This window comes from Oryctolagus cuniculus, chromosome 7 (assembly GCF_051225735.1).
Source record: "Oryctolagus cuniculus isolate XC-2025 breed Fujian yellow rabbit chromosome 7, ASM5122573v1, whole genome shotgun sequence".
NCBI lineage: Eukaryota > Metazoa > Chordata > Mammalia > Lagomorpha > Leporidae > Oryctolagus > Oryctolagus cuniculus.
The window spans coordinates 59,145,215-59,158,904 of record NC_142873.1 but is presented as its reverse complement, the minus strand read 5'-3'; the positions used below and the strand labels follow the sequence as shown (position 1 = coordinate 59,158,904).

At 50.0% G+C, this 13,690-nt stretch overlaps 1 protein-coding gene across 3 annotated transcripts in view; it reads right to left on the bottom strand.

Moving 5' to 3' along the window:
* Positions 1 to 2,178: 2,178 nt before the first annotated feature.
* Positions 2,179 to 13,690, bottom strand: part of KCND3 (potassium voltage-gated channel subfamily D member 3) — a 232,754-nt gene continuing 221,242 nt past the window's right edge. The window contains exons 4-8 of one of the 3 annotated variants that reach the window (XM_070076669.2): positions 11,782 to 11,883; positions 11,341 to 11,430; positions 9,842 to 9,898; positions 8,425 to 8,672; positions 2,179 to 7,292 (exon numbers count right to left, since the gene is read on the bottom strand). In XM_070076669.2, the coding sequence (XP_069932770.1) occupies positions 7,091 to 7,292; positions 8,425 to 8,672; positions 9,842 to 9,898; positions 11,341 to 11,430; positions 11,782 to 11,883 (699 nt within the window). In that variant the 3' untranslated portion in view covers positions 2,179 to 7,090. 3 annotated transcript variants of the gene reach the window in all.

Genomic DNA, 13,690 nt, shown 5'->3' with positions numbered 1-13,690 from the left:
TTGAATTCTCTCTCTAGGTTTGCCTTATTTTGTATTTTCTTTTTTTCTCTATAGAAAAATAAGCTAGAGGTGAGCATATGCATAACATATGAAAATACTAATTGCTTCAGTTTCTGTAACCATTTACCAGGGAAATTTTAACTGTTAACCTTCCCAAGTAAGAGAAGCAGTTATAGTGGTGGGTATGGGAAGAATCTGCTGCTACTTGGGGGTGATTTAGCTTCATGTGGAAAAGATTTTTTATTTGGCATTGTCAGGGTGCACGTCCACATGATCTTGTTAGGAACCATAGATAGGCTGAAGAAAGATTCACTTGAAAATACTCTGTTGTGTAGTCAAGAGTACTTGTCCTGGCTGAGACCCTGCTAATATCTACTTTTTTTCCTCACTTTTTAAAATTTAAATTTGACAGGCAGAGACAGAGATCTTCTATCTGCTGATATTTGCCAAATGCTCCTAACAGCCAGGACTGGGCCAGGCTGAAGCCAGGGGCCCAAAACAAAGTCTGGGTTTTCTACATGGGTGGCAGGGACCCAAGTACTTGAACCATCATCATTTATTTCTTCCCAGAGTAGGCATTAGGAGAAAACTGGAGCAGGAGAGGAGTTAGCCAGGACTGCAACTCTGATGCGGGATGCGGGGGTCCCAAGTGGTGCATTAGCTTGTGTAAACGCCTGCCCCACTGTCTGTGTTTTAACCTTATGCTGGTTATTTGAGCTCTCAGGACCCAGTTTTTCATCAGTGAGATGAGGCACTGGACTGTAAGAATTTTAGGGTCCCTTCTACTTTCAAGATTTAATGATTATATGACTCTGAAGAAGAAAGATCCTCTGTTCAAGAAAAAGGATAATCAAATCTATTAATATAGAGAGGCTTTATAAATCCAGGTAATATCGTTGAGGGCAAGTATACATTGATTAAATATCTGAATTTTCAAACATTTTTATATCAATACACTTTCAATGATTTATATTAAGCTTTAACTTGGATTGGGCTTGTGGTATTAACATGTAGAGATCTTTGGGAAACCACTTTGTACAATTCTGACTTAGGACATCAGTCATTCTTTAGGTAATTAAAAGTTTCAGAAGCACTTAAACAGTAACATTTACTAACCTTTTAGAAACATGTAGTTTGAAGGTGAACTTCAGTCTCTGAATACTAAAAATAATTGAGCATGAATTATAATGCTTGTAGAGTAGTTTGCAGTTGTTTTTCCCCCTTCCCCTTAATTGTAAATCTTAGTTAATCTCTGAAAATGAGATTGTATTTTGAAGTTCTAGATATTGGAAATCCATCACAAGGTTATTCTCTTGTTTCGGCAGAATTTTATTATGCCTCTGAGCAAGCACCTCTGTCTTTTCAATGAAAAAGCACATGAATTGCTCAGCACACGTCTAGTTTCCAGTTGCTTGCCACCAGATTATTTGCGCTGTGGCCCTGTAGTGACACCTAGTGGGAGATGAGAACGTGAGCATCAGGGATTGAAACAGGTAGGAGCTGAGGTCATCCTGCATTTGCCTTAGTGTTCGATTTCTGTTACTGTCATTGAGGGGCATCTGGCTGTTGTGGGAAAAGGGAAAGGATTTGCATTATTGTTGCCACATGGTGAACATGGAAATGCCTGCTCCACCACCTAAGTCAGAACTGCTAGAGTTAGAGCAGACCTTCAAGATACCCATCCAGTCCCTCCAGCTTTAAGATGAGAAAACAAGAAAAAGCAAATGGTGTGGTCACAGGAAGTGGTAGAGCTTCAACCTTTGCTGATTTTCAGGCTTTGTTCCAGACTCCATACAGCGTTTACTTTTGAGTTTTGCTTTTGATTTAAGTGGGATTTAAACGCCTCAGCAGAACCAGTACTGATAGGTAAAAGCAGATTTTCTTTCTGTACTGCTGGATTGGGCCTCAAAAAACAGCTATAGACAAATGGAATCACGTGCTTATCTTTTAAATATCTGCCAATTTGGGGAGCATCCGGAAGTACAGCTTTACGCGACAAGAACCGCTGGGGGCCGCAGAGAAGGAGAAAGGGACGGGTAGGCCTTTAAGTACCCACCTAAGATTCTACAAGTCTTCTCTAGCAAGGTAGAAACCTTTGTTCAGATGACCATTATTTTCTAGTGTACAGCCATACCTTTAGAAGGGAAGAACTGGTGCTAACAGAATCATCCTTAGTCATTTTAGGGTTTGTGGCACATAGTTTGTTTAATCCAGATTGGATACATTGGGTACAGCAGTGGCACACGACTCAATACTGTAAATGATATACATGGTTTAACATATGCACTACAGTTTCAAAAGAAGACAACAGGAAACTCAAAGAGTTTTTTTTTTTTTCCCATACAAAGTTTTCACATTTATCTTCCTGCAGTTTTGTACAGAATATTTCTTTGCCATTGTGATGTTGGTAAGCCTTTAAGCCCATTTATTATATGAAAATAGAAAAGAACACACTTGATGTTTCTCACGATAACATTAATGGGGGGGTGACCTCTAAGGAAAACATACTGGAATGTCTGGTTATCAAAAATATACCATCCCTCCCACCTCCCAGGTTTGTAAAATAGTCCATTGGTCCAGGTGCCCCGTCCCCACCCCAGGACTTGGGTCAGTGCCAGTGTATTAAGTAACCTGCTAAGATGGATGTCATCCCTACACTTGATGAGAAAGAACACAGAACGTTCTGAATAGAAAACAAGACTCAAAAGAACCCCTTGGAAGCTGTTTCATTTTCTGATAGCCACTTTCTCTCAATTTTATCAATGTTCTTCATGATGCTGTTTGGGCTCCAAGGGTCACGGGTCCTAATCATGTTTTTCCTTCATCCGCCACTCAAGCTTTGCAAATAATGAGATTTCATTAGGAAATAGGAGAGGGAAAGTAAAGGTCTTTCAGGTTCCTAATGGTCAGGGTTACCACGCCAACCAGTGTGGAAGGGGCACTAACAGTCTTACATGAACAGTGCTGCGATGCTTCTGCCTCGTCGCTGCCTGGTGATTTGAAGCGGGAACCTGGGTGACCAGACTCCACTAATAACTTCAGAGTCTAGCGTTAGCTCAATTTCAACCACTACTTCTGCAAAATTAAAAGAGACAAAAATCTAGACACCTAATGTCTCACAGTACACTTTCCCTGTCTATATTCTAACAAATGATCTAATCCTGAATTGTAGGAATCTTACTTTGGAAGGTGAATAAGGTCCTCAGCAAATCCTGAAGTCAGTGCTGCCTTTTTTGTTTCTATGGATCAATGGTAGCTGTCTAATTTGTTTAAATTCTATGATACTGTAGAGTAATGTCTTCAACTGGCATTCAGAATAACTTGAACTTTTGGAAGGGATTCTATGCAATTAGTTCTGAGCTGGACACTAATTAGGAAAGCAGAGGATGGAGGAAAGAAATAGCTTCTGCAGTTCCTGGTTCTTCAAGAATGCTACCTCCTCCAGGCATTAAAGATGGAATAAGCAAGCCCCAGAGCAATGTAACATGGTGTGGGGGCAAAAACCCCAGGGCAAGATGACTTAAGTCCTGGGTTGCAGTCAGTTCTGCCACTAACTTGCCATGTGAACTCGGATAAGCCAGTCAGCTTCTTCACACGTGTTTTGCTCTCTTTGAATCGAAGATTTAGCGACTTGACCTACTACCATCAGACTGTAGTAAGGATCAAAAGGACTTCAGAAGGCATGCTTTGAAATGCCATTGCCCTGGCTGCCTCTCCACGGTGAACAGTCAGCATGTGATGGAAAGAAACTTGACTGCTCATCTGTTCACCTTCTGACAGAATTGATGGGCCACAGCTGGTTCTACCCAGGGCATGATGGCTTCTGAAATATGGTTTATGTTAGTCCAGCCAGGTGTGGCCAAGTAGTACCAACATTAACACCCGGCTATGTCTGTAATTATAGCGTGAATTCTTTGAAGAGTCTTCTCCAATGCATCACTGCTCTGAAAGGCAGAGGATGTGGTGGGAAAGGTATTAGACTAACAGCCAAGGGACTCCTCTAGTATTCTGGTGCCAGCTCTTTCATTAAATCACTGCATGACCTTGAGTAAGTCAATTTCTCTGGGCCTCAGCTTCCTATAATGTGAAATGAATTCGATCTTAAGTCTCTTCTAATTCGGATACACTCAATACTATATTTCCCAAGTAGCCATTCATTGGACATTTGAATGTTAGCTCTCAGGTTTTTTGTTTGCTGGCTTCTTGTTTCCCACTGATGCTTCGTGAATGGGATAAGTGGTTTTGAGAAACTTCTATTATGCTGAAGTAGTTCCTGGACCATGAAGCTCAAGAGTCATCATCACCCCAGACAACTGTTGGCCCCCAGAAAATCCTGATATCCCGGTTCTTCAGTCACTGGCTAGTAGGCTTAGACGCAGCACACTTTGGACCTGTGTTTACTTATGAATAACCTTTAGGAGTGTAGTTTGGTGGTATGCTGTTGTATAGATGAGGCATTTTCCTGGGTTGATGTCTGTTGGACCAGAAGTGAACTGGGCCCTTTGTCTTCAGCTAAGGCTACCATGGGGGATGGAGATGAAGGGATGGTCTAACAGTCTTTTAGGAACTGGCATGATGTGGGTTTGGGGAATGAAACTGAAGGAACACAAAACATTCAGTTCAATAAACACATAGGAAATCTTTTTGCGACACGACTTTCGACATTTATTCTCGTGGGAACTACTCGCGTGCTCCCTTGGTGTACTCTATCAGTCATTACCCTAACCCTGTGAGGACTTGTTTTCAAATTAAGCAAGGCAATTGTATGTGTTTACAACCATGTCCCTATCACCCCTTCATGCCTTCGGCTACTCAGCTCTTTGGAGGTATAACTTAGAGGATCAGCCATTCCTTTTCTAGTCCTTTGCCTGCCCTTCAAATGGAGCCTGGTCCTCTCCCTTCCCTGGTGACACGTGTACCGAGGGAATGGATTTAAGTGCTTACTCTTGGATATGTTCAGGTTGGTTGTGTGGACACCTGTGCACTCCTCTGCTGTTGTATGGTAAAGCGTCTCTGCTTTGTCAGATCATGATAAGCTCAGAGGGCAGGATGCACCCCATTCTCATGGTAGTAAGGGGAATCCTTGAGGCCACACTCAGAGAGAGAGGCATCAGCCAGTGGTCAGTGAGGATAAGCATGAGAGATCAAGATGGAAAGAAGGCTCCCTCTTCTCTGCCCTTGCCTGCTTAGGTGCCACCTCGGAACCCTTTGACCTTGCCTGCGTCCAGGGTCAATGGAGCTGAGGTCATGGGGAAGCCCTATGGGGTGGTTAAGTTCCTGGCCGGTGGACCTCATCTAGATGGCTGGGGTGGGCAGAGGCAGTCCTGGCCTGCAAAGCAGCTGCTACTCACTAGGCTGCAGAATGGCTCAGGAGCTCTTGATAAACACCTGGAACTCAGAGCCCTGGCACACAGGTTGCAATAGGATCATGAGGGTTGGGAGGGCAGGGAGAATTTGTCACTAACCCTGAGGCCCACCTGCTCTGCTTTAAGCAGTGAAAACGGTTTGGAGAATTCCGGCAACGTTGTTCCCAGCCCCACCAGAGTGCAAGCCACTTGGACAGAAGTGCTGTTTGGGTCTTCTAGAAATCATCTGCACTCCCTCTCTTGAATGGAGGGTCTCCCGCTTCTCCCACACTCCAGGCATCTTCAGAGACCAGGCCCGAAGACTCTTCAGACCTCAAGGCATCTTCCGGACCAGGCGGGAGTCAGTGAGAGTCCCCTGCTTGCTTGGACGTTTTTGGAGCATCTTTCACGGGACACAGGGGCTTCAGCTTCGGCAGCCTCCATCTGGGAGCAGCCCCAGGCATGCGGTAGTCAGAAGGTTCCTGGTCTTGGACCATTGTCCTCCTTGGAGTAAAGTGCTCCTGGGGCCTTTGGGCAGAGCTCCGGATGGGCTGTATGGTGGGTCCCAAAACAAGGGGACGTAGCAAGGGACCACAGGGCTGAGCGCGGCCCCACGCCCGGGGTCTCATGTTCCCTTCACTGGCACATGCCCGAGCTGGCCGCTTCTCCGGCATCGGCTTTTTTCCTTTTTCAAGACTCCAGAGATAAATCTGATCATTCCCTTTCTTCCCTGGAAATGGATCTACGATACCAGCGGTTCTGATCACCAGGGAAGCATCTTCTCGCTCCTCAACTCGCCCCGGTTCTGCTTCATTCTTTCCTCTTCTGCAATGGCATTCACACAGATGCGGCTCCCAGGCATGAGTCTGTCACACTTGCCAGTGACGGAGAAGGCTTTGCGAGCGCGTCTCGGGATCAGTAGGGACCGTGGAGAGAGAGATGGCTGGGAGAGAGAAACAGCCGGGGCAAGCAGAGAGGTACAGAGACAAAAGGGACAGGGACAGACGGAGCAGACGGGTTGCCACGTGGTCACTTGGCAGCTCTGTGCACGTCAGCTGGGCAGCGAGGGCCCAGGCTCAGCTGACCTCACCCTCCTGGGGGAATGGAGAGGGAACTCAATAAGAACGGTCTTCTTAGCCTAAACGCTTTCGCTATAAAAGGAGAAAAAAAAAAACCCTCACAAAATGCATTGTTTTGGTTTAAAGGTGTTGGGTCCATGGAGAAAAACATTTCACAAAAATTCGTTGGTGTTTTTGTTTTCCACCTTTTCCCATGAATAAATATTATCCATTAAGAGCCTTGAAAAAGGTGCTTAAATACACAGTGTTATATTTGCTTCCCGTTTTGCATGTGACAGCTTGGCCTCTGTGCTACTCTTGGCCTTGCGTTTTCCTCACTGGGGTCTCCAGAAACAACTGCTATTTGGTATGAGGCTTCCTCCTCCAGGCCCCGCCCGGGCACGCAGCTGACAGCCCCCAGCAGCCCGTCCCCTACCTCCCCCCGTCCCGTCCTCCGGCCCCAGTGAGACGCAGTCACAGGGCTGTGTCCACGCCAGCAGCATGGACCTCAGGTGCCCCTTTCGCTGCTGCCGCTTCCTTCCAGGCACGAGTCTCAGTGCTAGGGGTGTAACGGGGGCAGGCAGAAATGGTGGAGAAAGGGGGAGGGAGTGGTCCCAGCGGCCACCCGCCCACGTGCCAGCCCCCTTCACTCCCCGCTACCCCCTCTGGCCCACTGTCCAGTGGTTTTTACAAGGCAGAGACCTTGACAACATTGCTGGCTATGGAAGGAATGTTCGTGTTGGGGCCTGGGCTGGCAGGGGGTGGCCGAGTCTCGCCCTCTGGGGTTAGCGCTGGGGGAGCAGGGATGCTGATGATGGCGGTGGTGATCTGGGATGTTTTGCAGTTTGGTCTCAGTCCGTCGTCTGCTTTCAGATTAAGGCTGGAGCGACTGGGATAGAAAAGAGGGAGATGGTGACGGCTCCTGCTTGCCAGCACCCCAAGCCACCTGGGCCCCCACTGATAAAAGCCGGGAGGACACTGTGCTGTCCCTCTTCTCTTTGCCTCTGCTGACCGGCATGTCACTAACCATTCTAACTCTTAGCCTAGTCTACTAACAATCCCAAAGTCGCAGTCAGCAGGTCTTCAAAGAGTTCACAGGAAAAATGATTCAGCTTATAAAAAAATACTTAGTGTTTTTGAGATTTTAAAATTGGCATGATCTTTTATTCCATTTTCTTTCCATGAACTTTTTGCAGCGTCCCTGCACACTGGGCTTTGCGGGTAGACATTTTCTCCCCGGTGGTTTGTCATCCGTGACGTTGGGCATTGGCTTGCCCCATTTCTCTGCAACTCATTTAGAGGCTGCCTAAACATACATAGAAATTCAAAATTGAAGCCGGCGCCGCGGCTCAACAGGCTAATCCTCCGCCTAGTGGCGCCGGCACACCGGGTTCTAGTCCCGGTCAGGGCGCCGGATTCTGTCCCGGTTGCCCCTCTTCCAGGCCAGCTCTCTGCTGTGGCCTGGGAGTGCAGTGGAGGATGGCCCAAGTTCTTGGGCCCTGCACCCCATGGGAGACCAGGATAAGTACCTGGCTCCTGGCTTCGGATCAGCAGCGGTGCGCTGGCCGTGGCAGCCATTGGAGGGTGAACCAATGGCAAAGGAAGATCTTTCTCTCTGTCTCTCTCTCTCTCTCTCTCACTGTCCACTCTGCCTGTCAAAAAAAAAAAAAAAAAAAAAAAAAAAAAAAAAAAAGAAATTCAAAATTGACCCCGGATAAGCCGTGTGTAATGCAACTGTGCAGATTCATTTCTTGAGAAAATGATTAATCCATTCTTTGCACCAGGGCAAGACATTTTTGGATTTGGGATTTTAACCTAAATCTGCTAGGGTATCCCCCAACAGCCTAGAAAAGGCCTTTGGGGGAAATTGCAAGGATGAGGAGGAAGGTGGGGGAGGGCAGGCAGAGGGGACTCATAAGGGGGCGTGGCTAGAGGCATCCCGAGGCTCTGGCACCCCCGCATGGTTGGATTCTGAAGTCTGAGGCCTCTGCGGGCAGTGGGACGGGGACGGCGCGGCTCACCTGGTGGTGAGGGAGGGCTGCTCGCTGCCCTGGATGTGGATGGTGCTGAGCTCCTGCATGCTGCGCAGCCGAGTGGCTGGCAGGTTGGAGTTGGGCAGGTGTGTGGTCTTCTTACTGCGGCGGGAGCAGCAGGTGGTGGTGAGGCCCGCGTGGCTGGACAGCGAGGGACTCCTGGTGGACGGGTAGTTCTGCATCGAGCTCTCCATGCAGTTCTGCTCGAACATCTGCTCATCAATGAACTCGTGGTTCTGTGGGAGGCAGGAGGAGGAGAAGTAGGAAAAGGCGGTGGGGAGGAGGGGGCTGAGCTCCCAGACTCTGCAGGGCTGCCTGTCTCTGTTCTGGGCCTTGAAGGAAGGGCTCCCCCTTGCCTGGATCCCAGATAAGCATTCAGGAGGGGGTGGTGTCCCACAGGCAGCCAAAGGGGAAAGGAAGAGAATCATAGTGGCAGCCCTGGCCATCAGACTGAAGGGTGGGGGCTGCGGCTGTTACACCCTGGAGTGAGACACACCCCGCCCACAGCTTTGAGCTGAAGGAGTACAGAGGACACGGGATTTGGTGCCATGGTCAGAGATGAAAGCACAGACTTCGTTTTATAGGCTTTGTACAAGATCTGGCAGGGGTGGCAGCTAGGGAGTCACTGACTATGGGTAGTGGGGATTTGGGTCGTCTTTTCTGAGTTTAATGAGTAAGATCCTTGGGAACCTGAAGGGTGTGATGTAAGCTTTTCAAGGGGCTGAGTTAGTCATAGAACTGGGAGAGCATTGCTCTTGCAGGCCAATTGGGTCAAACTATCGGGAATATGCTGTAAGTACTGTCTCTTTTTCACCTGATTGTGGAATACGGCTCTTTAATGTACCTGGAGACTCAGGGTGCCCTAAGTCAACTGCAACCATGCGCAGGGTATGCTAACAGTCTCCTGACTGGAGGCCACGGGCATGAGGTGTAGCTGAACCCAGGAAAAGTGAAAAATGGCTGTTTGGTCAAGGTGACTAAAAATCAATGGCATGAGTGGTCTGGCCAAGGCTGCCAGAGTGAGCAGAAAGTCGGAAGTAGCGTGTGAATAGAGTTCAGAGAGAGACCAACCCTGACAACCAGTCCCAGGAGTCCCCTCGGGGCTGGGGAGGTGGCCCTGACAGATGCGGCTTGTGGAAAGAGGATGCCAACACTGGCGCCATGTTCCACCAGCCTTCCAAGCCCCTGGGGAGGTCAAGATTGGGAATGAGAAAGGCAGTTGGGTAGCTCAGCACAAAAACCTGGAAGCCTGAGCTGGTACTAGGGTGACGGCAGAGGCAGGACGAGCCCTGGGAGAATCAGCAGCACATGCAGAGAGAGCCAGAGCAGGGGTGAGAAGAGGAGGATCCACAGACTCAGAAGAATCAGAGAGAAAGACATCAATTGAATTTGTAAAAAGTGATACCTTGATGGTGGAGGTTCGTACAGATAACAGGGGATCATCCACAAGATAGGACAACCCCTACAGGACAACATGCCAACAGAAGATAAAAACACCATTGATTGTACATTCCAGCATTCCCAAGCCAGTTCTGACATTCAACCTCTCAATCCCAGCATTCCACCCCTTGGCTGCCCCAGGAGCCTGCTCAAACCCAACATTCACTCCTCCCACCCCAACATTCCTCCCCTGAAATCCAGCATTCCACCCACAATCCAACATTCTTTCCCTCACATTCAGCATTCCATCCCTGCAATGCCAGCATTCCATCTCTTAGTTCCAACATCTCATTTCTTCAATGTCAACATTCCAGCCTTTCAAACTCAGATTTTTTTCACCCATTCCCTTTCAATGTACACATTCCACCAGCACATGCGACTTGGAGAGGGCAGGGGGTCCAGGCCTATCCCTTTGGCAGGCTCCGAGCCTCCGAGAGAAAGTCTGGGCATGCATGTACATTTCTTGATGACAAATCCAGAAGCTCGGGTTTTGTAGAGGACCTTCCTGTTGTCCAAGTCCTTCCTGGGCTCAAATGCTCTGGTGCCTACATTTGTTCCAGATCCAGAGTCATCTAATATCCACTCCCCCCGACACTGGGAGACCAGGCTATGGAACAATCGGGACAGGATCAGAGTCCCTTCCTTGTAGGCTGAGCCCTGCCTGAAGGCTCTCTGGGGAGGGAGAACCCAGAAAGGAGCCGAGAAAGGCTTCGCTTGGTCCTCTTCAGCTTGTCTGCCCCTCCTCCCCCGCATCCGTGCTACTCCTCAGCCTTCTGCCAAGGGTCCGGGGCTGAGCCCATTGCCCTTCCTTTCAGCCTGCTGGTGAGGCACAAGCATCATTCCACATTCCAGCCGCGGCACCCTAACCCACGCTGTAACAGTCAGCCTTTCCGCGCTGAACTCCTGGGAAGCTCAGGGTGACTGAGGGAGCGGTACTGGTTAAACCCTGCCTGCAGAAATCTAGGCACTGCCTCCTGCACTCACTGCCTCTGGCTTCCAGAGGAAGGCAGGGAGCAAAGGGATCCACAGAGTGCATCAGCCTAGCCTGGGAGCGAAGTGGGGGAGGGGAGAGGTGGGCACAAAACACAGCCCTACCTTTTTTGGAGGGTGGTGCCTATCAGAATTGAGAAGCAGACAGGCAGGGGCCCTTGGTCCTCAGTAATCAAGAGATGGACTGAGGGGATTGGCCCAGGGGTGTGGGGGAGGGCTGGGGGCGTGGCCTCTATGCTGCTGCTGGACAGAGCCACCCTTCCCCAGCCCCCACCACGGCCCCACCACCCACTGTGACCTGGCCCTGCTCCTTAGGATCTTTCACGTGAAGGCTGATGGACAGCCCTCATCTCTACCTGTTGGATCTTGAAGCTACACACTTTGACCTTGGCCCAGGGTGAACATATGGGTCCAGTCTTTGGATAGGGCAGGGGTCAGGGATGACACGGGAGGCGGCAATGGGCTGGCACTCACAGTGGTTTTCTCCAGGCAGTGCAGCAGGTGATGGTGCTGGCTCTCGATGAGTGAGGCGGTCTTGCCCATGTGCTCCTCCTCAGGGGTGCCCTAGTCAGAAAGAAAGGGAGACTGAGCAGGAGGCAGGCGGCCCCGCCCCTTGGCAACTCTCTCGGTTCTCCACGGAAGGTAGGAGGGCACCAGAAGCACCTGGGGGAACCAAACGTTAGGGCCAGCACAGAATGTGTTGGGCTGTGGTCTAGGGGCTAGTTTGGGGGTCACGGTGAGACTCCTAGGAAGAGGTATGAGGGTGGCAGGGGCCGTGCCCTGGAGAGAGTTGGAAACATATGCTGCCCAGGGCTCAGACTGCGGCTCAGGGTGGCAGAGGTGCTGGTGCCCCGGAGAGAGAAGCAGCCCGTCCTCCGCTGGCTCCTTCCCTGCCCAGGCCCTCTGGGCACCTACCGTCAGCTCCAGCGCCTCGTTGAGGAGCCCGTTGCGCTTGCTGTGCAGGTAGGCATTGGAGCTGCCCGTTTTGGCCACGCGGATCCTGGCAAGGCGGGCTTTCTGTGACGGGCAGAGATAACACAAGAGTGAGGGAGACCGGAGATCAGGGATACAAACAGGCAGCCACGAGAGTGGGTGCCCCAAGCGAGGCTGGCTTCCCAGGGACTGCCTGATGAACTGGTTGCCTCTTCCCTGCCTCGTGCAGCCCTGGTCATAGATCCTGGAGCTGGGTCCGAGATGCTATGGAGTCCCTCTGTGGCAAGAATTCTGAGGCTTCCACTCAGGCTTGGGTGCCATCCTAGTAGGAGAGATGGGACTCACCCAGGGTCTTTCCTCCCCAGGGTTTCAGGACCTTCTTGTGTTTGTGCGCAATGCCACGCACTCGTCTACTGGAGCGTTTCCACTTTCTCCTTAGAGGAGTCTGTGGATGGCTGCCCTGATTCTCCCCTAGGGTCCAGTGCAGCTCCCTGCATAGGGCAGGTCCCTGAGTAACAGTGAGCTGTGATTAAAAGCAAGGAGTGTGGGTTTGTGCCTCTAGCACTTCTTAACTCCTTCTCTATGCTCTATTTTTGGCTTAGCACTTATGATTAAGGCAGCCAACATTTTATATATGAAGGTCACTTTTAAAGTTCATGGCCAATGGAGTTAAAGGACAAGTGCAGAAAAACTGAAATCCATGCACGGTTTTATTTTTCATAATAGAATTTGCCACAGACTTTTTAAAGACCCGCTCAGATTTATTTTGCTACTGCCACTCGCTCACTAGAAGATAAACACCTGGAGGGCAGGTATTCACACAGTACCCAGTGCCTGGACCACAGCAGGTTCTCAGTTTTTTTTTTTTTTTTTTAAATTAGTAAGTGTTTGCAATTGCATGTGTGTCTGTGGGAGTGGATGCATGCCCGGGAGTGGCCACAAATGCCTACTTTGCTGTGCTTGTTTGTGGAATTGGTGTGGCTGCAAGAGAGAAGACCCAGAGAGGGCCGGGGTGGGGGGAGGGACACGGTTCTCCATGCCACTTTGGCTTTAAGTAGGACAACAGGAGCTCTCTCCAGCTCCACCCTGGGAAGCCCTCTGCAGAGAAGGCCCTGCAGGAGGCTGAATGGGATCTTGGTAGGAGCTCATCTCTCTCGCTTGCAGAAGCAGGAGACACTGCACATGCTGGCTGCTCTTCTCCTTCCTAATGACCATAATCAGTGTCGCCGTAACAGCAGCACAACCAGGCAGAGGACTAAGAGGGGAGTTTTTATTTTTTTTGGAAGAGAGGGAGGAGGAATGAGTGGAAGAGCTCCCACTGGTCTAAGAAAATAAAGCTTGAGGCATGGACTCTGTAGGTCCAGGCCCAGCTCGTGGGCGAAGCAGGAGTGCTCTTATGGGTTACACACACATCCTGGAAGAGACAGGTGGCTCCTCCTGCCCCAGCGCAGGTCCTCACATAACGTCAGCATGGGCTCGGAGTCAGGGGAGAACCCGTGGGAAATTGTGGCAATTTCCATGACTTGTCCCGCTGCACTGGTTCATCACCCACGTAGGTGTCTACGGAAGGCACCGAGGTCACATGGTATCTGCCATTTCCTGGGATGGCCAACATTGGCCATTATCACCTTGCAGGGACAGTTCCTCCCTAGCTTCTGAAATGGGAAAGAGGCCAGGCCTTGTGCCTGGAAGATCTTCCTATACATCGGAGGAAGGAGAGGATGAAAAGGGAACCTGGGAAGGAAAGCTAAGCAAGCCAGCACCCCCCCCCCCCCCCGCCCATCCTTTGTCCTCTCTGAGCAAAGAACACCGTTTCAAGGTCCGGGGCAATCCTCCTCCCTGAGAATCCTGCTCCGGCCCTGTTTATGCTCAGGCAAGTCCCTCATCATTT